Source organism: Gloeophyllum trabeum (assembly GCF_000344685.1).
Source record: "Gloeophyllum trabeum ATCC 11539 unplaced genomic scaffold GLOTRscaffold_00008, whole genome shotgun sequence".
Lineage (NCBI taxonomy): Eukaryota > Fungi > Basidiomycota > Agaricomycetes > Gloeophyllales > Gloeophyllaceae > Gloeophyllum > Gloeophyllum trabeum.
The window spans coordinates 679,511-706,002 of NW_006920417.1; the positions used below are offsets into that span (position 1 = coordinate 679,511).

Genomic DNA, 26,492 nt, shown 5'->3' on the forward strand with positions numbered 1-26,492 from the left:
AATAGAACAGATATACGATCGTGAATGCGGCTGCCATATCTGAGATACGGCTTTTCGGGATTGCATTGGCCCTTGGTTGCAGATAATATACGCGATCCCATTGGTAAGATATGTTTGTTAAGATCAGTGTGTGAGATGTGGCGGAAGCAATTCACGATAACATCTCCTATAGCGATGTCGGAGGCGTGATCTGTAATTAAAGCCAACCGATCGTGGTGTAAACACCTCGGGGGTAGTGATCGTCGTCATCGTCGTCGGACGCACAGAAAGCGGACTTGGCATTGCATTGTAGCAGCTGACCCTGCCAGAAGATAAGTAATACCTGCCAAGGCGCCACCTAACTCATCAGAAAACCCGGAGCGCAAGCTGTGACTGCGACGTGTCCACAGCAATCCCCCAGTGGCGTCGGAAGACCGATCACCTGTGCAAAGATGAGCTTACTCTTGGCCATGAGGGGTAGACGAGCGTTATCCTATGTATAGCACTGCCACGCGGATTGCGGGATCTCTTTCACGAGTGCTTCCTTGTCGGAGTTATTTGGGGACCAGGAGACGAGTAAGCGCTGCTTTCATGGTGATTACACTTGTCTGGCGGTGGAGAGCGTTCCAAGGTTTACGCATGACTTATGCGAAACTTGCTCTAAACTATGTGACCTATCAGATCGAGTTGGGGTTCGCCGACCGCTTGGCCTATACAGACCCGAGTCAGGTACTCGGTGTTGAAGAAATCCACGCCCCTCTCTTGTGTATTTGGTCAATGCGGGGCCAACGGAAATAAGAGCTCCTCATCCACAAAGCGGAACATTTGCCATCATGTGCGCTACCTCACGGTGTAGGCCCATAGTGCATATGCTGGAGGGCGGGGTCATTGGTAATCTGATCATGGATATTGAGAACATGGATCGCTCGGTGAGGATAGTATCTATGTACTGAAGACTCACTGGCAAAACGATTTTGCCGATGATTTTGTCGAATGATCTCCAAGCCTGGGTGTAATTGCAGCTGCTGTCCTGCGCTGGGCATCCGCGAAACTCTGCAAGGAACCGCCGGCAACGAGCTTTAGGTCCGATTAGCCCACTTAACTTCATCGTCTGGAAACCCATTGGTAGCGAGGGTCTGATGATGAATGTTTGTTATAGTACCCGGAAACTCTGGTCACGGGCGAACAAGCCTCACACGCCTGGGCTCTGGCATCCTTTCATTACACTATGTGCAGGTAAGTGATTGACGTAATTCCACCACCAAGGTCCACGCAAGACGAGATGATTCGGACGTCCAGCAGACGTCGCCGAGCTATACACAAGTATCTTGCATCCATCCACTTCGACGCGTCTGGATCGACATGTTGGTACACCGTACTGTTTTAACTTCCCGGCTACCGGTAGGCGACCTTCATGGAGTCTCGAACTTGAACGTGGTCGGGAGCAACGAAGCAGTCGGATCTTGGATTCTTCATGACTGTTTCGGCAGTCGCAGTCTAAGGGCGCTTGCGAAATACATCGTTTGTCAGGGGTGAATCCCCATGAAGGCAGCTATGGCTGATCTTGCGTATCATGTCAGCTGGGTGTCCTGGACATTCCACTGCTTCCAACAGTTATAAGATAGCCTATGGCAGATGAGCGCCAGAGCAGTGGTAAGTTCCAATTGTAAGCATCTCTGAGAATTGGTCGCGCTTACCGGAGTTCCCAGGCTTTGTTTGTCTGCTTTGTTTCCTTCTGCAGTCGCGGATATACTCCGCGGCTCCTCAGTGCGTGGATATCTGATTGGTAGTGCGTCCGTAATGGCTACTTTTTTATATTCTCCATCTTCCTAAGTCATCCTTCAGTCCTCGTGCTGAACAGCTTTCCACTTGACTGATTGATCGCAGCGCCACATTGCCACGGATGTAACACATGCTCTATCCGTAAAACCCTATACTTACGTGGAGTCGTGATACACATCTGGCTTCGTATGGTTGCAGGTCGACGGGGGAAGCGATCAAGAGTGCACACCTTCCGTACGGAATTCGATGAATGCAAGGTTCGGAGGTGTCCCATTTTCAGGCAGAAATTCCACTGCCGCAGGACGTCGGACAGGTACGAAGGACGCCACGGCTGCTAGGGTTTACTTTATCAGAGATCCGGGTAAGCCTTTATCGGAGGTGTCTCTGGTGCGCTGATGGATGTTGGTGCGTATTTCTGTGTTGTTGATGCTCGGACCTCCCGAATCGTCAATCTGGTATACGATCACGATGATCTCTTGGCGATTGTCCTCCAGGTTTCTACCTTAGCAGCAATAGGATCCTTTACGCCCATGACATCGGCATGCTGTGCTTCACACGATTTGTTCGTTCCTCCGTCCCTACCCGCCCAATCCCACCTCTTTCACCTAAGGGGCATGCCCCTATCGGAAGTGGCAACCCACGCCACCGCTCCTTGTTCGTGGACATGATAACAGGCCGAACTCGACCACTTGATATATACCGAAGCCTGGTCACTGGACGGCGACCAAGAAGCGCGAGTCACCGAGGCAGTATTGACTGACTCAGATCCAGGGGTAGATGTTACAGAACCGGTGCAGCGGAGCCAGGATATTTACGTTACTACTCGATCTGGCTGAAAGCGAAGCATAATATTAATGTCATCTTAGGCGAGACAAAAGAGGCTGCTGCACTGCCAGTTGGTTGCGAGCTCGAAGTCCATTACATTACCAAGGCCCTTGTCCTATCTACATGGCGACTTCATTCAGGCATTTCTAGAAGGCCCAATGGTTTGATGGATCATACATTCATTGCCGAGAGCCGTCAGAGTTAAAAATGGATGATTTGACGCTCAGGTCGCACGTTATGTCACTCTGCTTGACTGACCGAAGTACCTTGGAGCCCAGACCAGAAAGGCGTGTACAAGGAGTTATGCCTAATCTGGATCCACAGTTTGCGTTCTCTCCATATAATATCGGGGTTTAATGCAAAGTACATAAACATGACATGTTCACAATGCCGACCTGAGAGCACCCTGCCGAGCGCCCCCCAGCTTGACCTACTTGTCCCATATCATGACCTCCGATTATCCACCTGCTCAGTTCAAGGGCGAGATCATGGACTTCGAGTTTACCCTCGAAGTCGACCACCGAAAGAGAAGGAGGAATCGAGCAACACAGTCCTGCCTCAACTGCCACACGTCGAAAAGAAAGGTAAGCCAGCGGTACTGCTGTCTTTGAGCATATTAAAGCTTCCTCTAGTGCGATAGGAAACGACCTTGTCAGAGATGCATTCAATTGGGCTTGGTACAGTTGCATTCGATTCTCTGTCGGGTCCATATTCATGGTTTTCTCTTTAGACGGGCCTCTGTGTCTACGAGATTGATGATCCCGCCCTGAGGGATGATCCTTCATTAGATGAAGCGACCAGGCTACGTAATCGGATCGCCGAACTCGAAAGTCTGGTCAGGGAACTTCGCGGTAAGTGTTTCAGCGGTGCTACCATGGCGAATCCGTGCTCATGGATGGAGCAAGGGAAGCCAACGCCCCGTTGGGCAGACGCCAACTTCCGCGACGGTGATCCGTCTGAGAAATGGCACTCTCGGTCGTCGAAGCGTTCGCAAACCGTAAGAAGGCATAGAACTCTCCTTGATGCAAATGAGGAGGGGGAAAACGCATCAAATGCCTCTGTGAAAGCAGAGCCGGTCGACTCCCACTCCGGATCCTCCCAGCCACATCTATACCGGTTGTCTCCTTCGCCGGGGCCGTCGTCACCAATTTGCTTGCACCCCTTCCAGTCAGAGCTCCCGAGTCCTCTATGCGCGTACGAAAATGATCGTGGGCACCCATCATATGCAGAAAGATTCAGGGAAGACATTTCATATCAACCTCCTTCTGCTGCCATTGGGTACAACAATCGCAGTAGCGGTGGTGTTCCAGACGTCCACGGGCATTACGAGGCTGCACATCCGGAGCATATTAGAACATCCGTTGGGAATCATTATCCCGTGGTCGAACCGTTTTGTTCTTGCCTCACGGATCCAGCCGCTGCACATTCCTATATCGGCTTCTCGCAGCATTTGCAGAAAACCCTTGACTACATCCAACAATTTCCGCATCACAGAGGCACATCTCAATGTCTGCTCCATAGGCGCATGGTAGAGCTGAATAACATCATGCAGTACGTGCCGCTCATATGTTGCCTCTTTGCTTGCGGGCTTAACATCATACAGTGGTAATCCATCGGATGACGTTCACGTGAGGAACTACAACGGGGCGGGAACTTGTACGGAACACGGAGCTATGTCTCCCGCCTCTTCGTCTGCAGGGAGTTCCACCATCCAGACACCTGTGCACGACTGGAATAGCCTGCCCGCCGGTCATTATAATTCCTCATTCATGCTCGTGTCTCCAGATGATCGCGCTTACGACAAAGGCATCAGCTACGGTGGCGTGGCTTGACACCCCGGAATTATCCTGTGTCACCGTTCACCTGGGGTTTCCCTAGTTCTTTTCGTCTGTGGAGACGGGTCCACATATGTTATCATATCACTTAACTCATATGCATAATTTCATCTAGGTCGGCTAATGTGTAGCAGTATTGCTTCGATGGACGGTCCTTTTCATTTCGTAGGCAGATCATATACCCATTACTGGGTGGAGGGTGTGTATTGTACAATGTCCGGTGCAATCTGGAAGCGAAATACACGCTGTGTGCCCGGATCCGCTTTCCAAGGTTTCTCGTCCGACCCTAGGCCCCAAATATCCCGCTCAATGAATAGAACATCGCCGTTCCTGCGAATCAGGATTACGGTCGAGAGTCGAGTTCCATAGAACTCTGGGGCCGCGACCCTCGCAGATCCTGTTGCGGGCATGGGTATAGGTTCGATCTGGATGGTGTTGCGAAGCTCTTCTCGAGCTTTGGGTGGGTTATCGGATTGCCAGCTGCAGCGAAGTCCCATGGGTCATCAGATGCACGTCGCAAAAAGCACATACTGCGCTACAGGAGCCGGAACATACCTGAGAAGCTCGAAGAGACGTTCCGATAGTTTCACGTCCGTGAGATCATTCGGGGCAGAGTCAAGCAGCTCGTTTAGTTCCATGGTTCCATGCTTCACCTTCGGCCAATCGCTGGCCCCACTGCCGTCTATGCCATTGGATATGCCTCCACAACGTCTTTCCCCGTCGGAAAGTGGACGAGCGACTATTTCGCCCCCACCACCGTGATTGGAGACGAGGGAGCCTTCGAAGGCAAGTCGGCCGCCCTCCATGACAGGCGACAAAAGGAGGAGATTAAATCCGGCGTATCGGCCGTTTTGGACTACTATCCGGGTTGTCTCATCATGTAGGCTAGTCGTGGGTGGGGATGTCAAGTAGGAAGAGACGAGATGCCCCCTAGATGAAGCGTAATTCCCGTAGGGCTCAGTGATATTTGTCCTGCGAATAAACTGCATCCGTAAAAATCCTTGTCGTAGTGCAGGGTCAATCGTACAAGAGTGCGACTTTCCCCACTTTGTTGATTCCGAGCCAGGCGCCTCCAGCTCTTTGGTCTCGACCTGATAGAACGTACTGTTCATCCACATACCCAGGCACACAGTCAAATGAATGGAAGTGGGCCGGCAGGGTAGGTCTGGATAAGAACTCGTCCCGATTGCTACAGAGAATTCTGTGCGAATGTATAGTCAAAACTACTGTACCCGGCAGTTTCATGGGATATACACACAGTGCGTATTCGTCATGAGCGAGGGACCAGAATGCTACGCACATCAGCGTACGACTTCGGCACGCGGTCTGCTGCGTTTCTCCGCAGGTGCAATTATTCCTAGACAGAGCAGGAATCCTGTCGAGTTAGATGATAGTGTATTCTGCAGTGTGCCATCAGAGCCGAAGTAGCCCATTCTAACTCTCATGTTTCGACGGCGGATCATCAATCGTCCAGCCTCCAGGTAAACGACATGCCGTATGGATCGCGTCCCGTCATTCTTCCTGGCGAAATTCGGCGGCTACGGCGGCCCGAGCTGCAGGAAGGCAGAATAGAAACTCACCAGGAATGAGTATGCCTGGATAATCGACAGTGCGACAAAGATATGTCAGATCCGGCTCGAGTGGGGAAACAACGAACAACTGGAATCAAGACACTGTACGGAAGCGGTGTACCGGCCGAGATTAGTCCTTGTTCCGATTGGTCGCCATTGTGGCAAAAACTCGGCTGCTTCGAGTCGGAGCTTCCTAGTGGCCACTGGCCAGTGACTAGTGACTACAGAACAAGACTTTCGGACAGCCTGCACCAAAGCCCGGAAGAGCTAACGTTCCCACTTGAACTTAGGACAAGAAACCCGAACATTTTGCAAAGGCGGCGTGTTACCGATGGAGCCCTCTTGTATTGCAGTCCTGGATAATGGAGCCTGCACAGTCAAGTGCGGCAGGACGAGCGTCAGTTATGACGATCAGCCGAGGTGCGCTAGTCCACAGAATCCAGTGCCGGGACAGCCAGATTGAAGACGCCAAAGGCTGATAACTAATGCTGTCGTTCGCTCGAGAGGTGACAAAGCGACATACATAGGGCACGAATTCGATCAGTGCCGTGACTTCTCATCCCTACATTACCGTTTACCCTTCGAAAAGGTATGCAAATAACAAGATTCTCTCCTGTGACCTAGGCGTGGAAGCGGGACGATATAGCTCCACAGGGATATCTCGTCGACTGGGACGCGCAGAAAGCAGTCTGGGATGGAATTTTTTCTGACGAAGTGCTTAAAGTAGGTGCCTTCACTTCTTCGCTTGCATGACAAAGATGAACTATCATAGATAAACCCCTCCGAGTCATCCCTGCTCATTACTGAGCCGTATTTCAACTTGCCAAACTTGCAAGAAGTCTACGACCAGTTCGTATTCGAGGAATACGAATTTCATTCGTATTTTCGTTCTACTCGTAAACATTGCTCGCTTCTGTGACGCCGAATCCGCTCGACTCATACACCTCTGAGCTTAGCTGCAGCGCTCATCCCGCACGGGACCTTGTACGGCAATTCATCTTCTGCACCTCCAGAGTGTATGCTAGTCGTGGATTCGGGTTTCAGCTTCACCCATGTCGTGCCGATTATGGAAGGTTCTATTGTTTGGAGCGCCGTCAAGCGGTGAGCGCCTTTGACGGCATTCACGATGATCGGAACTCGCTGACAGCCGCCACAGACTTGACGTGGGTGGCAAGCTGTTGACGAACCGTCTGAAAGAACTCGTTTCATTTCGACAATGGAACATGATGGACGAAACATATATCATGAACGAAGTTAAGGAATCCTGCTGCTACGTCTCCGTGGATTATCGTAGAGACTTGGATATGTGCCGGTGGGTTGGGACAAGAATTGCCCAATAAGGCGATACTCAAGTCCGTCTCATCGGCAGAGAGGACCCAAGAAAGAATCCTATCCTTCAAGAATACATTCTGCCCAATTTCTCCGCCAATCGGAACGGACGTATCCGGAAAGCTGGAGAGCTCATTAACGAGGCAGATCAAATCCTCTATATGAATAACGAGAGATTCTCAGTACCTGAGACCATCTTTCATCCAAGTGACATCGGTATATTCCGGTCCTATATTGTGTTCAATCGTGACGGAGGGCTTACCCATCTCAACAGAACTACAGCAACAAGGATTGCCGGGGGCTATCGCGTCCTCCATATCACTTCTGCCTGAAGATGTCCAAGGTTTGTTTTGGGTCAACATCGGTTTGATAGGTGGAAACACAAAATTCCCGGGGTTCTGTGATAGATTGTATGCCTGAAGTTGCTCCGGTTGATCGTACCTTGCTTACATCGCATCTGCAGAATGCTGGAACTGCGATCATTGGCACCGTCTGACGTCGAAGTGAAGGTTTACACAGCTGCTGAGTACGTGTTCAGCGTATATGATATCAACTCATCTTACACTGCAATGATCTTCGGATGACCTCAGCCCAACAACGGAGGCATACAAGGCTGCCCTGGCATTTGCTCGCAATAGCGCGTTCCCTAGCCATGTTGTCACAAGAGCCGAATATCAGGAGAGCGGCAGCAATGCTTGTAGGAGAAAGTTCAAAGATTGGCGGTCCAGTGACAGGGGCGTTGACCAGACCCTGGACCGAAGGAAAGGTAAGGCGCCCATGCAAGACAGCGATGAGGAGCCCAGCTCGGCTCCTAGGAAAGGCGGCCGCACCAGAAATAGGACCGGGATTCAGCCTTCTGGTCCACGCCGGCGTTGAACACATACCGATGATCCCGGTACTTACTTATCGTCGTTCATTGCCATTGCTCCGTGGCCGAGACCTCTGGGTTGCATACTGTCGAACACGGCCCGTGCATCCATACGCATGTATATCATTGGTACGCAAGCACTGCTCTCACAATAGGTTCTCCCGATCCGAAGGCACAATACAGATATATGGTGGTTAATCATAGCCGTTCTCGTCTTTCATCCAATTCAAGAACGCTTGCAGCGGAAATCACATGAGCCAATAGTTCCGAATCGCACGAGAAAAAGAACTCACCAGCCCGATTCCGAGACTCCTTCGAGGAACTCGCTCGGATCGTTGACTCCGCCCGCCAATCTGACGTCTGTCCATATGTCGGCCAATACGCCTTGATGTGGTATCAGGATCATGTCAGGGATTTCGTCCTCTCCACTGTGTTGCGACATCGCCTCAGTTAAATCTTCCAAATGCGCCGTCGTGATGTCTTCGAAGCGACCCAGTTCCTCGTCACGTAAGCAGAAAGACAGAGAAGACTTGTGCAATTGAGCCACTCTCAGTCTTGCTCCCACCGTAGTCCATTGCTTAGTGCCGACGTAAGGAAAGAGTACCGTCGTCTCGAGTGGTCGTATCGGACCGTCGACTTTATCTTCAGATTCAGGTGAAATTGGCAGCCAGTGGTCGTCACAAACGCCCCAAGAATCCGAGGGAGCCCTCCGAGCCACATAACTGACCGTGATTTCTCGAGTCTCTCGAACCCCTTCTTCATTCACGGAGTTTATGGCGTCCGTGACCAGACCGATGTATCGGTGTGTTGGGCAGCTAGTGACCCCTCCGCTTTCTTCCGGATGGCTGGCGTCCGCAGCAAAAGCGAACGCTACATACGTGCCGCGAGGGATGACCGGAGGCGAAAAAGGTTGCACAGGGCCAGCAGCAGCGTTGTCGGGTTCATTCATGAGGCGCGGCGACCCACAGCTGACAGGCAAGGTCTTGGATCTAGTGCGCGGCTGGCGAGGAGGGCGCTCAGGTAGATCGAAGTCTGATGCAGTCGGGCAGCCAGGGCTGACGGGGCGACTTCGGTCCCATTGGATGGGTGAGGGTATCGAGAGTCTGAAACCTGGAGGGAAACACAGACCAGAAGGACGAGAGCGGGACATTCTTCCGTAAGTGACGTGGAATGTGGTCAGGAAAGGCAGATAGCTACATATCCGCGGTAACTTGGGTTCTCTTATATTTGGTCTATTGATCAAAGCGCAGAGTGGCCAGACGCCACACCGATGGCCAAAGTTTAGATGTCTCAGTACCGTGTGTGGCGGTTAGCAATCAACGCGCCTGCGCAGACGTCCAAAGGGGTGGGGCACCAGTGCATAAAAAGAAGACCATCAAAGTGAAACATGCTGTACAGTCGACTAGCTGGTCAGTAGGTACCTCCACAACCCAAACGAGAAATTGGCGAGAAAGCCAACGACAATTCCCATTTGCATCCGCTTGCTAGAAGGCAAACTAAGCCTTTAAGGGATCGAAATCAAATTAAACAACGTACGAGAATATGACACTTCCCAGGGACTCGTGTTCTTGGCCATTTTCCCAGAAAACAGCCGGCTTATGCTCACGGAAAAAGAAGAATGGCAACAAGGGGAAGAAAAATCCCATGACTATGCCTCGCAGAACAATGGTAGACCCGGTGGAATTGGAGTCCGACAGAGACGCTGTGCCTGCGTGATCCAGAGAGTCTATCCATTGCTCCTCAAGGATGCGCGCACGCTCGTCGTCTGTATAATTTCCCATTCAATTCTGTAGGTGTCGAGGCGAGACCAGGGTCGAGTACACTCACAATCGCTTTCTTCGCCAAATTCCGAATCAAGATAATCGTGCGCACCCGAATTGTGGAATTGTCGCCGAATGCTGGCAATATCTTCTTCGGAGAATCCCGCTGCTGCCAGTCTATCAAATCCCCTCAATGGTCTAATTTGGCCGCTCTGAATCGGCAACTAATGAGAAAGAGAATAGTAAGAAATCGCTAGTACTGGCCGTACCTGTGACGCCTCCTCCTCCACTTCCCCCTCGCCCAGCTCGGCACCCACGGAGCAATGCAACCAATTAGCGGTCAGCAGCGGTTGCGCCTCGTCAAGATCATCATCGATTCTACGTCGCTGTCGTTCTTCGAGAGATGTCAATAGCTTGTGGACATCGGTCTTCTCCGACAAGAGTTTCCCCGAATGAATTAGTCTCAGTCGACGGTTCTGCAGCTGAGGCCTGCTGTTTCGGATCTGAAAACAGAGGGTTATCGTAAGACTAGAGGCCCGCTGACTTCACATACGTGTCTCTTGATATCCCGAACAGTCTCTCCCTCCTTGACTGGCAGATCGAAGTCCGGGATGCCTTCAGTGAATCGGACAGTCAGGTGTCGCGTTGTATCCGTAGACGAGTCCCCCTCCGGCTCTGGGTCAATTGCTCGTTGTTTCCCCTTGGCCTTGTCGCTTAGCGGGCGTGTCATGTCGTAGGTACGTGTCCTTCAAAGTCCAAGATGAGCCATCGGCAGGTTCAAAGCTGGCAGCGTGATCGAGTGCCCGGATAATGAGGCGGTGCGCGTGGGTGGCGTGGGAACGCTTTGTAATTGTCCCCCGCGTTCTCTATCCTCATCTCGCTGTGTATCATACTTCACTGCAGCTCTTTGTAGTGGCCCTTACTCTCAGCAATCCCGGCTTTCCGCCTTAGAATATCTCAAGATGCCTCGCGCAGAAGGTGAGCTACAGCTGCGTGCTATATGCGTCCTAGCTTACGATGATCATAGTCGGGACACCGAAGTACCTCGCCAATAAGATGAAGGCGAAGGGCCTTCAAAGGCTCAGGTGGTACTGTCAAGTGTGCGAGAAACAATGCAGAGACGAGAACGGCTTCAAATGCCATGCGCAATCCGAATCACATCTTCGTCAGATGCTCGTGGTCGGCGAGAGCGCTGGGCGGCATATCGCCGATTTCTCGGCCCAGTTCCAGCACGACTTCGTGCAGCTATTGTCCAGGAGTTTCGGGACGAAGCGGGTCAAGGCGAACACTGTCTATCAGCAGTTCATCCAGGACAGAAACCATTTGCACATGAACGCCACGAGATGGGTTACGTTAACGGAGTTTGTGAAGCACTTAGGGAGGTCGGGTATATGTCGGGTGGACGAGACGGAGAAGGGCTGGTTCATAGAGTGGATTGACAACAGTCCCAAAGCCCTTGCTAAACAGGTGCGTTGTGTTATGCCGTGCTATCAGTCCCCTTGATTCTGACAGGCGTGGTCTGTGTCCAGGAAGCTTCCATGAAGAAGGAACGCATGACTATCTCAGATGAGCAACGAGAAAGGATGTTGCTGGAGGAACAGATTGAGCGGGCCAAGGCTGAGCAAGCGGTCGCTGGTTCGTCTGGCTCTTCTCACTCTCCGTCACCGCCGGTTGAGGAGGGCCTCAAGCGCGATGAAGGGGAGAAGCTCGTGTTGTCTTTCTCTGCCAAGAAACCCGCGGAAGCACCCGCATCTACTGCTTCTCCTTCTGTGCCATCGGGACTAAAGCTTAACCCACTCAAGCCGACGAATCCCTTGAAGGCAGCTAACCCTCTCAAAGCAGCGTCGAATCCTCTTAAGCGCCCGAACCCCCTAAGACAGACGGGGTCGTCGAATGATGCAGAGAAGGAGAAGAATGCAAAACAAAAGAGGGAGCTGACTGCCGCCGAGAAGCTGATGATGGAGGATCAGGAGCGGAAGCGAAGACGGATGGAGAGGGGGAGTCGGACGGACGCCGTCACCGCATGAACGTGTCATGGACTGCACGGGCTGTGAGTGATATGTTGTATTGTATTTATTGTATATGTTTATCAGTAAGCTCCCTCTGTCGGTGTTTGTCATTGCTGCACATGGATGTGGGATGCCATGCATGCGGTTTATCCACAGACGTAACAGCGCATTTCTTTACGCGTAGAAAAGCGTACACGTCTCTCCAGTTGATCCAGATGGCGTGGTCCTACACAGTGAAGCACGCCGCCCCTCATCGGAACCTGCAACGCCCTCAGATTATTACCGTACGGGTCTTACATCGGGTGAGCTCGTAGGTGTCAGGCTGCAAAATTGTTTTCACAATAATCCAATATCGCATCCACCTCGACCCATCGCATATGAATATTGATGGCGTATAGACGCGCTTTAGGGAGTGCTGGACAAGGACGTAAACGCGGATGTGCAAGTGGCAGATAAAACCACGAGGATGCAGTACATATGTGCATGAGACGCGTCGTGCTAATCAACGCGTCGCGTGTCATATAAAACCTAAAATTTCGCTCTGTCGCGTTCCGTACACAATCATCCACGCTCGGTGGCCTATACCTGTCTTTGCCTCTCTTTGTACTATAGCTGTACCTGCCACCGCCCTCGAAACGACACGCGAAGGCAAGCGTTATTTGGGCGTGGCTGCTCCCGGTGCTGACCGTTCGATCGTGCGCCAGATGAATTTGCAGACTTTATCGGATCTTTTTGCAACCACCTACAACCCGAATCCTAATGTACGAAAAGCAGCAGAACTGGAAATCCGAAAGGTGTGTCAGGAGTAACGGAGGAGCTCAGCTCGCCTCCCGCTGATTGTGGTCCTGTCAGGTCGGTGGGCAAGAGGGCATGGTGGCAGCCCTCCTTCAGATCATTGCCGCCGATAACGTTGATCCGTACGTGTTTCAACGCGTCTTTGGCTAGTGCACGCGCTCAAACACTCATGCGCCGCCCTCTCTCGCAGGGCTACCCGACAAGCTTGCGCTGTCTACCTCAAAAACCGCGTCCGGACCTCGTACTTCGTGGACCCCACAAATACTCGCCCCGATCAAGTGCCCATCGCTCCCTCTGACAAGGAGGCTCTCAAAACGCATCTGCTGCCTCTCTTGGCAGCTTCTCCGTCTCGCAGCGTGACGATTCAGCTTTCTGCGACGCTGAAGAATATCATCTCGCATGACTTCCCCGAGAAATGGCCTGGATTGCTGGATAACGTCAAGAGTCTGCTTACAAGTGGTGACTTGCATCAGGTCGGAGCCGGCTGCATAGCGTCTTTGGAGATGATCAGAGCCTTCCGGTGAGCACCATGTTCCTTTGAATTCCTTTCGGATAGGAACTGACCTCCCCATGCAGATTCCGACAAGAAAATAATGTACTGCCCACCATCGTACCCCAGCTCTTCCCTACTCTCGTAAACATTGCCACTGAGCTACTGAATAACCCGCCCAGTGGGGCGTCGCCGGACACTGTCCCGACAATGCTTCATCTCATCTTGAAGACGTACAAGAACAGTATTGTTCTCCACCTCAGCCAGCATCAGCAAAGTCCGGAGAGCATTGTACCTTGGGGCAGGTTGTTCTTCCAGGTTATAAACCTACAGATACCCAAGGAGGCTGTTCCGGAGGATGAGGAAGAGAGGGAGAGGAGTGAGTGGTGGAAGGCCAAGAAGTGGGCATATGGCGTCCTTGGGCGACTCTTCCATCGGTGTGTATCACCTTTCAAGTGACGGGTACAGGTTGATAGACAAGTCTCGCAAGGTTCGGGAACCCTTCGCAGATGCCGAGTACGCTGAAGGAAGAGTACGGTGCTTTCGCGGAGCACTTCATGAATACCTTTGCCCCGGAGATCTTCAAGGTCTACCTCCATCAGGTCGAACTGAATGTCAGCGGCCAGGCGTGGATCTCGCCTAAATGCCAGTACCAGATTTTCACTTTCTTCACCGAATGGTGCGTTCGTTCGTGGTGTAACTTAAATCGACGACCCTAAATTCCGTTACTAGCGTCAAGCCCAAATCTACTTGGCAACTTCTCAAACCCCACTTCCAACAGCTTGTGTCGACGTTTGTCTTCCCGCAGCTGTCCTTCAATGCTGCGAAGCAGCAGATGTGGGACACGGACCCGGTCGAGTATATTCGTCGCTCAGTGGGTAGGTCCTTCCGATGGCATTGAGCTACATAACGGTACTGAACGCTTCGGGGTCCGCCTCGCAGATGAGTATGAGAATTTTGACTCGCCCGTGTCCGCTGCTACATCTTTCCTGTTCGCCCTCGCTGGAAACCGTACGAAGACTACGTTTATGCCTATTCTCGCATTCATCAATCACGTTCTGAAGTCGTAAGTCCGGTTCATATGTCCATGTGCAGAGTATCGGCGTCGATAACGCCTGTCGTGTAGAAATCAGCCTGCACCGCAACGCTTTGGAGCGCTGAACATGACTGCGGCATTGGGTACTTTCATGATGAAGCACCCTGAAGTACAAAAGAGCATGGAGCAGTTCATGATGCAACATGTGCTACCCGAGTTCTCGAGTCCTGAGCCTTATATGAGGGCCATCGTTAGTTTCTGCGTACACCTCTGATCTTACGTCTTACTAATATGAGCCTCGTAGGCCTGCGAAGTCCTCGGGACGGTTGAGAAGTCGGGGATTACTTGGACAGTTGAAGAGGTGAGTAGCGATCAGGCCGACTTCCAGATGCAACTGACGTTGTTTCCTACAGAACTTGAATCGACACTCTAGGGCGGTTGCATCTGCATTGGATGACCCTGAGCTTCCTGTCAGAGTGCAAGCTGCGCTGGCATTAACGGAGATGATCACTTCTCACCAATCCGGCACGTCTCGATATTGTGTCCTTACTTCATTCATTAACACCTAGACGTACTTAGTCAGAGAAGCTGTGGCTCCTCAGGTTGAGAAAGTCATTCAAGGTGAGACTAAGTTGCGCGCGGGTCTTGATTATGGCTCTAAACGGACCGTTCTGTCTGCAGAGCTCCTCAAGCTATCCGATGAAACGGACCTCGATATCCTCAACAACAGCATGGAGACAATGGTCGAGTCGTTCCAGGATCAACTGCTCCCGGTAGCTGCGCAACTCACAGCTCGTCTAGTAAGTCCGCCGTTGGCGGTAAGGAAAGAAATTGCTAAACTCATATGCTGGTGTAGTGCGAATCATATATGCGACTAGTGAAAGAGAGTATGGCTCAAGAACATGTCACTGGCAGCGACTTGGAGTCGATCATGGAAAGTGAGGGCGATGATGACAAGATCTTCGCTGCTATGGGCGTGGCCAAGACTATTGGAACCGTGAGTGTTCCTGTGCCAATTGCAGGCAAGAGCATAATGGGGGCTCGCTTTCTCTAGGTTGTAGCTGCTGTGGATTCTTCGCCGGATATTCTTGCTCAAGTCCAAGAAGTCGTCATTCCCATCATCACCTTCACTCTGGAAAACAGGCAGCTTGGTAAGGGCATTCGCCGCAGCAGGGTACTTGATAACTGACCAGGTTCCGTCAATGCTAGACCTGTTCGACAACATGTACGATCTTGTCGACAGTTTGACCTTCAAGTTGCGCAGTATCTCGCCGAACATGTGGCGGGTATTTGAGTTGACTTACCAAGTATTCAAGTCGGAAGCGGTTGACTTCTTGGATGGTAGAAAGCTCTGGTCACACTGTTCACCGCCAAGCTGCTTACCGTGTTACTCTCAGAAATGCTGCCGTCCCTGGACAACTTCGTTTCCTACGGCACGGACGTCTTCAAGGCACGCGCTGACTACCGTCAGATGGTCCTGGACATCTATACCACGTCGATCAACAGTGCACAACTCGGCGAGAATGACCGTGTCAACGGTTGCAAACTCGCAGAGTCTATGCTGCTGAATCTTCGTGGGCACATCGACGATGTACGTACTTTCCTCACTTGCGCAGTAGAATCATTTCGTAGATCTCATGCAACCTGATTCTGCGCTGTAGGCACTCCCAGTTATGATCAAGACCTCCGTTGACTTGTGGGACAAGACAGAGACTTCGGCCCTTCGCTTGGCCAACCTGGAGGTCCTGATCAACGCCGTCCTATACAACCCCTCGGCGGCATTGCACCTGATGGAGAACTACAAGCCAGGCACTTCTCGCTCCTTCTTCGACAAGTGGTTCAAGGCCATCGAGTCCGAGAACGGTCTTCCTCGCGTGCACGACAAGAAGCTTACCATAATGGCATTCTGTGCGCTTATGGAGATGGATACTGCTACAGTGCCGGAGACGCTGAAGGAAGGTTGGCCCACCGTTCTACGAGGAGCCTTGAAGACGTTCAAGGATCTTCCCAAAGCGATTGCTGGTAGGTCTAAGTGGTCCAGTATCATCACTAGTGAACTCAAGTTCTGCTGTGTCTCAGCCCGTCAAGCACTGGAGGATTCCTACGATGAGGGTTCCGATGACGATGAGCTTATCGACGACGAAAATATCTTTCACGAAGCTGAAGAAGATGGTAACGATTCTGCTCGAACCCCTTTTGATGTTAAACTAACCGAACTTACCCGTAGAGGATGTGTTTGACGAAGACACGGCGTACCTGGAGATGCTGGCGAAGGAGGGCCAGCGTCTGCGGGAAAAATCAAACAAGCTGGCGAACGGCGAGGATGTCGAATCCGAGTTTTCCGATGATTCCGATATAGACGAAGAGCTTGGTTACATCAGCCCGCTTGACACTGTGGATCCTTATGCTTCATTCAAGCAAGCCTTAACGAGTTTGTGGCACTCCTGTCGCTCCCTTCGGCGTCTGAGTAAACTGATGTGACCTTTACTTCACAGATTTCCAGATGAAAAACTCGCAGGCCTACCAGGCCGCTACGACTGCGTTGGATGTCGAGCAGCAGACGTTGCTGATGGAGGTGATGCGCGTCGCTGAGGGCGGTAGTCAATCTTGAGCCATGGGTGTTTTACGGGTGATTGGATAGAACCCGATATTATTGTCGACTCTGTTTTCTCGATGCACGATTGTGTTACGTCCCTCATGCGAGCATCTTCTTTCCTCGTGTTTTGTAGACTTGGTGCGAATGATATGAGAGAGGCTTTGAGGCAGTTTTCCTTTGTTGAAATGTTTCGTACCGGATGGCATCACAGGATACTGACAATGTATCACCTACTAATTACCCTGCTTAATTGCGACGGTTACGACACAGCCATCTCTGCATGATTCAAAGGGAGCATGGCCATCATTCTGAGTCTCCATTTCGTGTCGGACGGCAATCTCGTCGCTCTCGTCGGTCATCATTGTGCAAACTTAAGTACCGTACTGGTACGCACCGGTCCTCGCACGGACAAAGCTCGGAATGAGCGCTGATTGGTCGTCGGAATCAACAATCACCGCATTGCAAATACCTCGTCCAAGATCGCCATCGGGCATGCCACTGCCACAACTTCCAATCTATTCATAGCTACCACATTGCCTCGCTGTTGTCCTTCACTGGTTATTTGCGCCACCAGAAGACCCTCGGCTGCGCCTACTATCCTGCAATTTACATGCCGTACTGATCAGCGTTGGGTGCACCCCTTCGGTAAATTAGGCGTGTCGCTGATGAACAGCCAGACAGTTTGAGACTGATAATATTAATGCAAGGCCGCATGAGGCCAATACCATCCTCCTTCCCCTCTGTCAACCCCTGCTGTCTCTCGCAAGATGGCAGTCCAGTCGATTAACTACTCCCAGATTGGAGGCATCCACTCGGTCGCGGCTGCAGTCATATTTGCGATCATATATTTCCCTCTTCTCATTTATAATATTATTCGGTCCGTGAAGAGGCCGACATATGTTCTGATTGTGCTGGCTCTTTTCTGCGCAAGTGAGTAGTGATGCGTCTTCCGAGATCCTTGGCTGAGCTCTGTCTATGTTCAACAGTTCGTGTGACGGCATTCTCCGTCCGTGCTGCACTTGCAGGCTCTTCAGACGCTGCCGAGAACGAAAATCTTTTCATAGCGGAACAAGTCCTCTACCTTGCCGGCTTCTTTGGAGTACTCTATTCAGCCTACACGCTGGTCCTCGACCGGTCAGTTGAGCTCCCTGCGCCCCATGACTCGCTCTCACTCTACTTGTAACCTGATAGAGAACAACTCACGGGAGAGCAAGAATTCCCCGGACCTATTTCAGCGGTTATGCGGATCTCAGGAAATCGGCATTTAATCCGCCTGACGCTCACGGTCGCCATAGCGCTGGGCATAACCGGCGCCATCCGCATGACTTCCGGGGACGCCAGTAAGATGGCCACGGGAGAGACGATGCGGCGGGTCAGCACGTATATCTTCCTCGTTGTCACCATCCTGCTGGCCTTGCGCACGATGTTCCTCGCGCTGGAACAATCCGGCGTGTCATCTGGTAGGTGATAAACTCCTTGGATTCCTTCGCTTTTGCTCAGCCACGGCGTTGCAGATGACAGTATTGAGATGGGCAAAAGGGGCAGACCCACAGCCCATTCAGCGTTCGGAGCCCGGCACGGGGTCTTCGTGCTCCTCGGTATCGCCATCCTGCTCCTGCTTCGCGAGGCTTTCCAGACCGCCACGACGGGCTCCAAGAGCACGTCCATGCAAGACAAAGCGTATAATGAAGCGCTGTTCTACCCTCTGTCCGCCCTTCCCGAATTCCTGGCCGTGGTGCTCTTTGCTGTGCCAGGGCTTGTGCCATCCCGGAAGGAGTTGCAGGAATATTCGGCGGTGAGTGTGAGCGGTTATACCTTCCGATTGTCGGTTTGAGCTTATCCATCGACTCTAGAGAGCCTAACGACTGGGCAAATAAACCCCGGGGTTTCTTTGCGTCTTCAAGTCCACATACCTGCTGCATGATAGTAATACCCTCACAGAACAACACAATAACTTATTCGTAGGATACTTCGTCATGAACGTAATGAGTTTGAGCAACAACAGACTATGCATTTCCCGCAAAGCTTAGTCGGACTATCGCGGATGCCGTTGTAGCTGAGGTGGAAGACGCCCGGGCCACAGCGTTGAGCGGAAGGGGCTGTGCACGCAGGACAAGAGTTGGGACTCCGACATTTGTCTACGGCTGTCCTCGTGCTGTGACAATTGGCTTTGTTCGCGGATTGTATATAAGGGGTCGAAACTGGACGCTGATGTAATTGTCGGAACCAGTTTTCCTGCTCAAATCCGCTTCCATGTCGTGGTTCAAGCGCAAGGATCAAGGATCTTCCCATTCTAGTTGCGGTCACGCCCAAGCTCCCCCTGAATGGACTCCCGCTCCCGAGATCGTCCATGCCCATGGGCTCTACAATGAAGCCCCCGAAGAGGAGTACGAAGCTGCCGAAGCATTCTGCATCACCCACCCCGTCGAGGCTCCCAGGTTGCTTCCTTCCGACGTTATCGAGCGCATTGATGCCCAGGGGTGCTCAGCTTGGGGCATACAGTGGCCCGCCTCACAACGTTTCGTGGGGCGCATAGACAACGATTCGAAGACCTCAGGAACGGTGAAGATATCCACCGATGCCACTTGCAAAGGCACTTGCTTGCTGAGTGACCTGCCAATCGCAGCGGGACTGTATGAGATCCAAGGCAAGGCTGGAGTCTATTTTGAGGTCGCGATCCATCAAATGGACGGCATCATTGCGTTAGGCAAGTGCAATGTCTTTCATTTGGCGTTTACATCTACCACAGTGGCCACAGGGCTGATCTGTGCGTAAAAGGTACATCGTGCAGACCTTATCCAGATTGGAGGTTCCCTGGCTGGAATCGGCTGAGCGCCGCCCTTCATCTGGACGATTGTCGCAAGTTCTTCGAGGACCCAGATGGCGGCCGAGATTACACGGACATATTAAAGCGCGTATCACCTGGTGACACAATCGGGTGCGGGTACGAGTTCTCGACGCACAGCGTGTTCTTCACCTACAACGGGATACGCCTGCCGAATGCATTCAGCGGCGTATACCTGCCGAGGCAGAGTTATGACGTCTACGCCGCTGTGGGCGTGGAGGGGCGCAACAGCCTCGAAGTCAACTTTGGCGGATGCTTGTTTCGGTGGAAAGAGGGGAACGAGTGGGCGTGGCGGGTCGAGGGACATGTCGGTCGTTTGGGTGCCACTTCTGGCGCTCCTGATGATGAACTGCCCTCCTATGACGACGTCCGTCGCGGGATGGCGTAGTCGATGTTCTACCCTTCCGGTCGTCCAGGCCCTGCGTCGCGAAGATATTTCTCGTCGAGGACCTCCTGTTCTGACCCTGTCGCTATTGGGTATTCACAACTTGGGGGGCGTGACCGTCTAACTTATAATGGAACTTCATATAAATGCGTTTTGTACTTGTATGCTGTAGCATTATATCCAGCCCTGCCATCCACTATTAGTCCGACATTTGAGGCTCAAGCTTTGCAGAACGGCGCCACGCGCGATAAGATGCTTTACGTTTCGCGCACGTTTCGAAGCGGCGATCTGCCAAATTAGGCTAAAGATAGCGAGCGCTAAACAGCACAACTCCACTCTTGGTCGGTATTTCAGCTCAAGTTTCATGTCGGGGGTGTTGCCGGCTTATCCTTTCTCTATCGTCTCCTAAGCCACTGGCCGACCATGCCTCAATTTTCCGATGCCATTCTTGACATTGGGCAGTCGTTTGTGCTACGAAAGAGAGTCGCTGAGCAGGTCAGCGTCGATGTTGTGGCCACATACGGATATTGATGCCATATCGTCCAATGTAGGGAGGTTTGCTAAGCGGTGTCGATCCCACAGCATTCAATTCTGCTGATCCTCTACGGATATGGATCGTCCAAGTTGGTGAGTGCATTACTCTTGATAGGGAGCGGACGCGTTGTGGTTGTCGTATACCGCATTTGAGATGCGTCATCAGGAGATCGCCCCCGAAAGAGGCAGCGCTTGAGTTGGAGGGATGGTTTCCTCTAGTACTGCTGAATAGCATTCGGGAAGGATTCTCGTCCGAACCTCAGCGATCGCTCAGGAGAATAATGACTGATTTCTGCGTCTCATCAGGGGTTATCATCATGATGACCCAACTGTTGTCCCTGGGTCTCCGAAGGATGCGGCAGCCTAAAGTCATCGCGGAGGTACTTGGCGGTATCCTGCTAGGTAATCCGTAGCTTCTGGCCGTATTGCTCCGTTCTAACGTAATGCAGGACCTACTGCCTTCGGTCGTATCCCCGGCTTCAGCAAACATATCTTCCCAGAGGATTCTAAGCCCTATCTCTCGTTGGTAGCAAACATTGGTCTATGCTTGTTCCTGTTCCTGGTCGGCCTTGAGATCGAAGCCAGCGTGATAAAGAAGAATGCAAGGTTGTCAGCTACCGTCGCACTTGCTGGCATGTGTCTTCCCTTTGGACTGGGAGCAGCTCTGTCTGTGCCCCTGTACCATCAGTTCATCGACTCGAGCGTCAAATTCACGCATTTCATGCTCTTCACTGGTGTTGCCTACTCCATCACGGCATTTCCGGTCCTCTGTCGGATCCTCACGGAACTCAAGTTGCTTGATACGACAGTGGGTATCGTCGTCCTGTCTGCTGGCGTCGGCAACGACATCATTGGATGGACACTCCTGGCTTTGAGCGTCGCATTGGTCAATGCAGGCTCGGGGCTTACTGCCTTGTGGATCTTGCTGACGTGCGTTGGATGGACTTTATTCCTCCTCTTCCCTGTCAAGAGACTTTTGCTTTGGTTGGCCCGCCGCACTGGGTCTATCGAGAATGGTCCTTCTATGTTCTTCATGACTATTACGGTGCTCCTATTGTTCGGATCTGCATTTTTCACCGATATCATCGGTGTCCATGCTATCTTTGGTATGATACCATTATGTAGACCGCATTTACACATACTGACTACGACTGTTGTTAGGCGCTTTCTTGGCAGGTTTGATAGTGCCCCGTGAAGGAGGCCTCGCTATCTTCCTTACCGAAAAGCTTGAAGATTTGGTCTCTATCATTTTCCTTCCATTAGTAAGTGTGTGTGCGTGTGGCGCGGCTTTTAGTCTCCTTACTCATGTTCGCCTCATAGTACTTCACGTTGTCCGGTCTGTCGACTGACCTTGGTCTGTTAGATAATGGTAAGGGCACATTCATCCATAGCGGACCAATGTTTGATGTACTGTGGTAGGAATCACGTGGGGCTTCACGATCGCCATATGTGCTCTCGCATACTTCGGCAAGTTTGGTGGTTGCACTGTTGCCGCGAGGTTCGCAGGTTTCTCATGGCGGGAAGCCAGCACTATCGGCTCCCTGATGAGTTGTAAAGGGTGAGAAATCGCCTTCAACCTACATTGCAGATCTAACTATATCACTAAACAGCTTAGTGGAGCTGATCGTGCTCAACGTCGGGCTCTCTGCTGGAATTCTAAGCAAGGTGCGGTTCCAAGATCATGGCATAGAAAAGATGTTGATGTTGTACGCCATTGGCAGCGGGTATTTTCGATGTTCGTCCTGGAGGCATTGCTCTTGACTTTCATGACGACTCCGGCCGTTACCTACCTGTACCCGCCTGAGCGGCGCGTGCGCGTCTCTGCTGCAGGGCACACAATCCCACCTGGCAACGAACCCGGCACGAGGCCTGAATCCGGTTACAGCGGCAAGGAACATACCGAGTTGGTGGACGAGTCTTGGAGATCGCGCTTCACTGTGGTCCTCGACAAGATCGAGCACCTCCCCGGGATGATGGCTATCACGCAGCTCTTCCAAGCACCGATCCCGTTAGATTCTGATCCTGTCGACGCGCAGTCTGCTTCGGTGCTCAGTGATTCTACCCCTGGGCTGAAGAAGGGACCGGAGGTGGCCGTGGATGCCTTGCGGTTAATCGAGCTGTCTGATCGTACATCTGCGGTCATGAAAGGTTCAGCCCCGGTGGAAACTATGATCCAGACCGATCCGCTACTGGGCATATTCAGGATGTTTGGAGAGTTGAATGATTTGCCCGTATCCTCTTCACTGTCCATCGTCACTTACGATAGTCTGGCGTCTAACGTGGTGGAGCACGCGAGGGAAAATTTCTCGCAGCTGATCCTGCTACCCTGGCTACCCCCGATCCCGGCTAGCGAGCATACGACGCTCGCTACTAATGCAGGAGACTCTAGCATGCCAGCGATCACCCCTCGCACCGTCATGATGAATCCTTTCGATACACTCTTCAAGTCACCACCCGCTGAAAAGTCGGCTTCTGCCACGCACTCGCATTTCATCCGGGGTGTATTCGCCCATTCGACCACGGATGTTGCTCTCTTCGTTGATCAAGGTCATGCTCCTGGTGAAATGCGCAACGCTGGGAGCAAGCACCATCTGTTCCTGCCGTTCTTCGGTGGACCGGATGACCGGTTGGCTTTGGAGCTGATCGTGCAATTGTGTGCCAACCCAAAGATTAGCGCAACTGTAGTCAGGGTCATTAAGATGGATAGTCCAGTGTCTAGCTCAAGTATCGACAAGCCGTCGCCAGCTCATCTGGGTAGTAGGGACGGGGACAATTCAGCAGCTAACATGAGGGAGAACGCTCTGACTGTCCACTCCGTTCGTAGTTTTGCTACTGTTTCATGCATGATAGCTGACCGATCATTCCATTCCGTAGATTAATCAGTTGACGCACGCTACAACATTCGCTGACACGGTTTATGGGCAGGCGTCTACCCAGATGCGCTTGCAGTCTGAAACCGCTGACAATATTATCTGGAATCGTTATGCTTCTCGCAATGGTTCGGAGAAGCCAAGCGCCGCCGTTCAAGCCGCCCTGTCTCGCATTGCTTTCATAGACTTGCCTACGCCAACACCCTTGCATTCGATCACGACTCAAGCTGCAGAGAAATTTCAGTCTCTGGTGCAGCATCATACGAGAATGTTGGTTGTCACTGGCCGATCGCGGAGGCTAGCGGTTGAAAGTCACCACCAAGAGCTCAAAGGCTTGATGGAGGAGCACGGCAACGTCGGACCCGAGGTCCGCAAGACCATCGGGGACGTCGCCACTTCGTTCGTTATCACCCGGTCCTACGTAGGGATAGTGGTCGTCCAGGCTGCTAACGTCCAATAGAGGCTCTGAGCCATCGTCGTTCACGTATATGTATTTGTATCCAGCAGCAACCGTTGCGATCGACTGTATCACCACAATTCCCGTCACGCATCATGATACCCTTCCATTCCCATTCAGTGAATAGCGTAGCCTTTGATTTCGTTGTTCATCGAGTCACGACCTTTCACGATTCCCACTTCATGTGCATACTCCTGTATAAGGATGTTCTGGCATTACCGAGAATGAGAATGGCCACAGCGTACGATAGCATAGCATCTTGTATATCCTCCTGCACCAGCAGTGTCTTCTGCCTTCAGCTAAAATGTTGAAAGCGGGCTCGCGACAGCAGAAGTACGATGACTTGGGAGACTTCCAAGCGACGACCCGAATCCTGCATAGGTCGTGCAAGTAATTCATAATGCACGAGCAGCACCACTTCGAGGCTTGGTCCTACGTGATCCGTTAACGGGAGAGCCTGAATTGCCCACATTCCAAATTTCCAAGAATCAACTAGTACATGCGGTACTTCAATGTTCGTGCTGCAGACGTACGATAGTACTGCCCTGGTAACCCCAAAAGAAGAACCCCCAGCTATCCTTGAATTCAGTCTACAACGACGGGCCACCCCGAAGAGAAATCGAGATAATTGATGCCGAGGTAACTTGGGCTGCCATTTGGATCACTGTTGCGAACATAATGGTAGACGATGACGTCCCTCCCGCTAACAGGATCCAAGAAGACACTCTGGCCACCGGGTGCATAAATGTTGTCGTGCGAGCCGAGGACGAGCGAACCCGTGGGCGGATCGATATTCTCGGTGAGAGTGTGACCAAGCTGGCCGTAAAAGGGTCCCATAGCATTCGCGCCACGTCCTACCAGGACCTTGTATTCTTTGCCGGGTGCCGGGCGGGAGGTAGAACCTGCCAGAGGCGTTACGCCGTCGGAGAAGAAGAAGAAAGTATATTGGGAGTTCCTGGGCTTGTAGACGAAACCGCCCTCAGCAGCACGACCACTGCCGCCAGCAAGGTGAGTACCCGGTAGAGCCTGGACAATTTCTTAAGATGGTAGCCGGGTAGTGATCTCGAATAGAACTCACCGAAGCCTGGTCTTTCACACCCGGCCAGAGACCAATCTGGTACATGCCTTCCCAATATGAACCGAAAGAGAGCTTTAGCCCATTATCATCGATGATGTTGGGGTCAACTGTCAGGAGTTATCAGCATAGGATATCAGAGTGGGGATCAGTAAGTTGACACGCACTAGCGTTGTAGACGTCGCCGGGAACGGAGCCGATGACCTCTCCCAGGTCCGTCCAGGTGCCGGCATCCATGGAAGGGCTGGTGGCGACACCGATAGCAGAGTTCTGGCTGCCAATCGTCGAGACCGCGTAGTACAAAGTGTAGAGACCCTGAATGTAATTTACGTCAGGCGCCCAAAGGTCCTTGTTGCCGGCCAAATTGATGCTGGAGCCGCCTGGAAGAACGGAACTTGTACGAGTCCATGGACTGGGAGGTCATCGAAGGTTAAACAAGCCGCGGGAAACACGAGCAGAGAAGACTCACCCTGTCAACGCTGGAGCCGTGAAGATCTTGATACCCTCGCCGGTACTGAAGACGTAGTACTTCTTCGAGGACGGGTTATACCAGATCGCGGGATCTCGAACAACGACGTCGGCTGCATAATCAAGTGTTAGCCGGAGTGGAGCCTTTTAGTCGAGAAAGAACATACTCACAACTGCCTGGGATTGGGTTAGGGGTAGCAGCAACGAACGAGGCGCACAAGGCGAAAAGGGATGCAAGGACCCGTAACTTCATAATCAAGTGCAAGGGATGGATGCCAGATACTACACTGGGGCTCCCGGGCAGTATGCGGGAGCTCACCAGTCGAGGCCACCTTATAAAGGTACGACGTTCGGAAAGCCATCGTGGTACCGCTCAATGCATGACTGTCGATGCGGTCTCGTAAGATTAAGCAACAATCCCAGTGAGCACATGATGTACTCAGTCGGGACTGCAAGGTTGCGAAACCCGCATGGTCAGCTCTAAACCGGGTCTTTGATCCCGTCGAAGCCGGGGAAAGATATCAATGGCGGCTTGTGGCCAACAACGGCGACAATTGCCTGGGCGATTGTGCAATATCGGACCCGTGACCGGTATGAACAGGGGATGCTCGAGCGGCACAATGATCCACTCAGCATCCCATATGCATAGCCAGCATGGAACTTATGCGAAGACTGAGAACCGATACCCCAAGACGCGCATCGCGAACACGCATACGCCGTAGGCATGTCCTATGGCATCACCATGAAGAACATGCTCGTCGGCGATATCAACCGACCTAGGGTAGGTTACTTTATGAAAGCAGATTAGTAGGCACAAGAAAGTTAACCTCGTAGCTAGAGGACGAACCTACTTATTAAGAAATCTCACCGCCCGAACAAAATCAGTGATATTTAGCTGCGGCCTACCAAGTACACCGGAACCCTGCGAGGGCTCATACACTGGCAGCCTTCGCGGTGTGGATGACTGAGCCGAGAATCGCTGC

General features: G+C 52.1%; 11 protein-coding genes across 11 annotated transcripts; 7 read left to right on the top strand and 4 right to left on the bottom strand.

Annotated features, from left to right (window-relative positions):
- Window positions 1-3,074: 3,074 nt before the first annotated feature.
- Window positions 3,075-3,436, top strand: GLOTRDRAFT_43577 (uncharacterized protein; the record flags this gene model as incomplete). Its single annotated transcript, XM_007868501.1, has 3 exons — window positions 3,075-3,170; window positions 3,219-3,263; window positions 3,317-3,436. Coding segments are annotated over 3 exons (261 nt in total), but the record flags the coding sequence as incomplete, so codon positions are not given.
- A 1,096-nt stretch (window positions 3,437-4,532) lies between these two features.
- On the bottom strand, window positions 4,533-6,075 carry GLOTRDRAFT_77253 (DUF833-domain-containing protein). The gene is made up of 5 exons (XM_007868714.1): window positions 6,002-6,075; window positions 5,680-5,778; window positions 5,449-5,622; window positions 4,977-5,393; window positions 4,533-4,901 (listed from the first exon to the last, which is right to left on the bottom strand). Exons 2-5 carry the CDS (start codon window positions 5,721-5,723, stop codon window positions 4,607-4,609), a joined length of 930 nt encoding a protein of 309 aa, XP_007866905.1. The 5' UTR covers window positions 5,724-5,778; window positions 6,002-6,075; the 3' UTR covers window positions 4,533-4,606.
- A 125-nt stretch (window positions 6,076-6,200) lies between these two features.
- Window positions 6,201-8,295, top strand: GLOTRDRAFT_61834 (actin-like protein Arp6). The gene is made up of 10 exons (XM_007868715.1): window positions 6,201-6,412; window positions 6,467-6,581; window positions 6,647-6,715; window positions 6,765-6,888; window positions 6,949-7,093; window positions 7,149-7,308; window positions 7,366-7,537; window positions 7,596-7,731; window positions 7,785-7,847; window positions 7,912-8,295. The coding sequence occupies exons 1-10, from the start codon at window positions 6,324-6,326 to the stop codon at window positions 8,195-8,197; spliced, it is 1,359 nt and encodes a 452-aa protein (XP_007866906.1). The 5' UTR covers window positions 6,201-6,323; the 3' UTR covers window positions 8,198-8,295.
- A 183-nt stretch (window positions 8,296-8,478) lies between these two features.
- Window positions 8,479-9,339, bottom strand: GLOTRDRAFT_129985 (uncharacterized protein; the record flags this gene model as incomplete). Its single annotated transcript, XM_007868716.1, has 1 exon — window positions 8,479-9,339. One exon carries the CDS (start codon window positions 9,337-9,339, stop codon window positions 8,479-8,481), a length of 861 nt encoding a protein of 286 aa, XP_007866907.1.
- A 192-nt stretch (window positions 9,340-9,531) lies between these two features.
- On the bottom strand, window positions 9,532-10,699 carry GLOTRDRAFT_61837 (uncharacterized protein). Its single transcript, XM_007868717.1, has 5 exons — window positions 10,503-10,699; window positions 10,219-10,452; window positions 10,017-10,161; window positions 9,726-9,954; window positions 9,532-9,673 (listed from the first exon to the last, which is right to left on the bottom strand). The coding sequence occupies exons 1-5, from the start codon at window positions 10,677-10,679 to the stop codon at window positions 9,592-9,594; spliced, it is 867 nt and encodes a 288-aa protein (XP_007866908.1). The 5' UTR covers window positions 10,680-10,699; the 3' UTR covers window positions 9,532-9,591.
- Window positions 10,700-10,839: 140 nt separating this feature from the next.
- GLOTRDRAFT_111353 (uncharacterized protein) lies at window positions 10,840-12,279 on the top strand. The gene is made up of 4 exons (XM_007868718.1): window positions 10,840-10,927; window positions 10,977-11,416; window positions 11,479-11,999; window positions 12,115-12,279. Exons 1-3 carry the CDS (start codon window positions 10,912-10,914, stop codon window positions 11,974-11,976), a joined length of 954 nt encoding a protein of 317 aa, XP_007866909.1. The 5' UTR covers window positions 10,840-10,911; the 3' UTR covers window positions 11,977-11,999; window positions 12,115-12,279.
- A 278-nt stretch (window positions 12,280-12,557) lies between these two features.
- Window positions 12,558-17,141, top strand: GLOTRDRAFT_77263 (ARM repeat-containing protein). The gene is made up of 21 exons (XM_007868719.1): window positions 12,558-12,606; window positions 12,663-12,752; window positions 12,811-12,875; window positions 12,944-13,273; window positions 13,330-13,680; window positions 13,734-13,922; window positions 13,976-14,121; window positions 14,186-14,309; window positions 14,370-14,529; window positions 14,584-14,640; window positions 14,693-14,804; window positions 14,859-14,900; window positions 14,961-15,079; window positions 15,136-15,276; window positions 15,334-15,430; window positions 15,489-15,620; window positions 15,677-15,870; window positions 15,941-16,301; window positions 16,359-16,451; window positions 16,507-16,710; window positions 16,775-17,141. Exons 2-21 carry the CDS (start codon window positions 12,663-12,665, stop codon window positions 16,888-16,890), a joined length of 3,123 nt encoding a protein of 1,040 aa, XP_007866910.1. The 5' UTR covers window positions 12,558-12,606; the 3' UTR covers window positions 16,891-17,141.
- A 501-nt stretch (window positions 17,142-17,642) lies between these two features.
- GLOTRDRAFT_106294 (uncharacterized protein) lies at window positions 17,643-18,799 on the top strand (the record flags this gene model as incomplete). The annotated part of the gene is made up of 5 exons (XM_007868720.1): window positions 17,643-17,805; window positions 17,862-18,009; window positions 18,067-18,339; window positions 18,421-18,674; window positions 18,780-18,799. The coding sequence occupies 5 exons, from the start codon at window positions 17,643-17,645 to the stop codon at window positions 18,797-18,799; spliced, it is 858 nt and encodes a 285-aa protein (XP_007866911.1).
- Window positions 18,800-19,069: 270 nt separating this feature from the next.
- GLOTRDRAFT_116475 (uncharacterized protein) lies at window positions 19,070-20,300 on the top strand. The gene is made up of 2 exons (XM_007868721.1): window positions 19,070-19,582; window positions 19,654-20,300. Exons 1-2 carry the CDS (start codon window positions 19,129-19,131, stop codon window positions 20,106-20,108), a joined length of 909 nt encoding a protein of 302 aa, XP_007866912.1. The 5' UTR covers window positions 19,070-19,128; the 3' UTR covers window positions 20,109-20,300.
- Window positions 20,301-20,558: 258 nt separating this feature from the next.
- GLOTRDRAFT_77272 (uncharacterized protein) lies at window positions 20,559-24,187 on the top strand. The gene is made up of 10 exons (XM_007868722.1): window positions 20,559-20,600; window positions 20,657-20,732; window positions 20,946-21,041; window positions 21,089-21,745; window positions 21,801-21,901; window positions 21,960-22,008; window positions 22,059-22,197; window positions 22,250-22,304; window positions 22,361-23,455; window positions 23,514-24,187. Exons 3-10 carry the CDS (start codon window positions 20,957-20,959, stop codon window positions 23,967-23,969), a joined length of 2,637 nt encoding a protein of 878 aa, XP_007866913.1. The 5' UTR covers window positions 20,559-20,600; window positions 20,657-20,732; window positions 20,946-20,956; the 3' UTR covers window positions 23,970-24,187.
- A 364-nt stretch (window positions 24,188-24,551) lies between these two features.
- GLOTRDRAFT_106299 (Arabinanase/levansucrase/invertase) lies at window positions 24,552-25,762 on the bottom strand (the record flags this gene model as incomplete). The annotated part of the gene is made up of 5 exons (XM_007868723.1): window positions 24,552-24,992; window positions 25,045-25,151; window positions 25,209-25,453; window positions 25,511-25,604; window positions 25,681-25,762. 5 exons carry the CDS (start codon window positions 25,760-25,762, stop codon window positions 24,552-24,554), a joined length of 969 nt encoding a protein of 322 aa, XP_007866914.1.
- Between the last annotated feature and the right edge of the window lie 730 nt (window positions 25,763-26,492).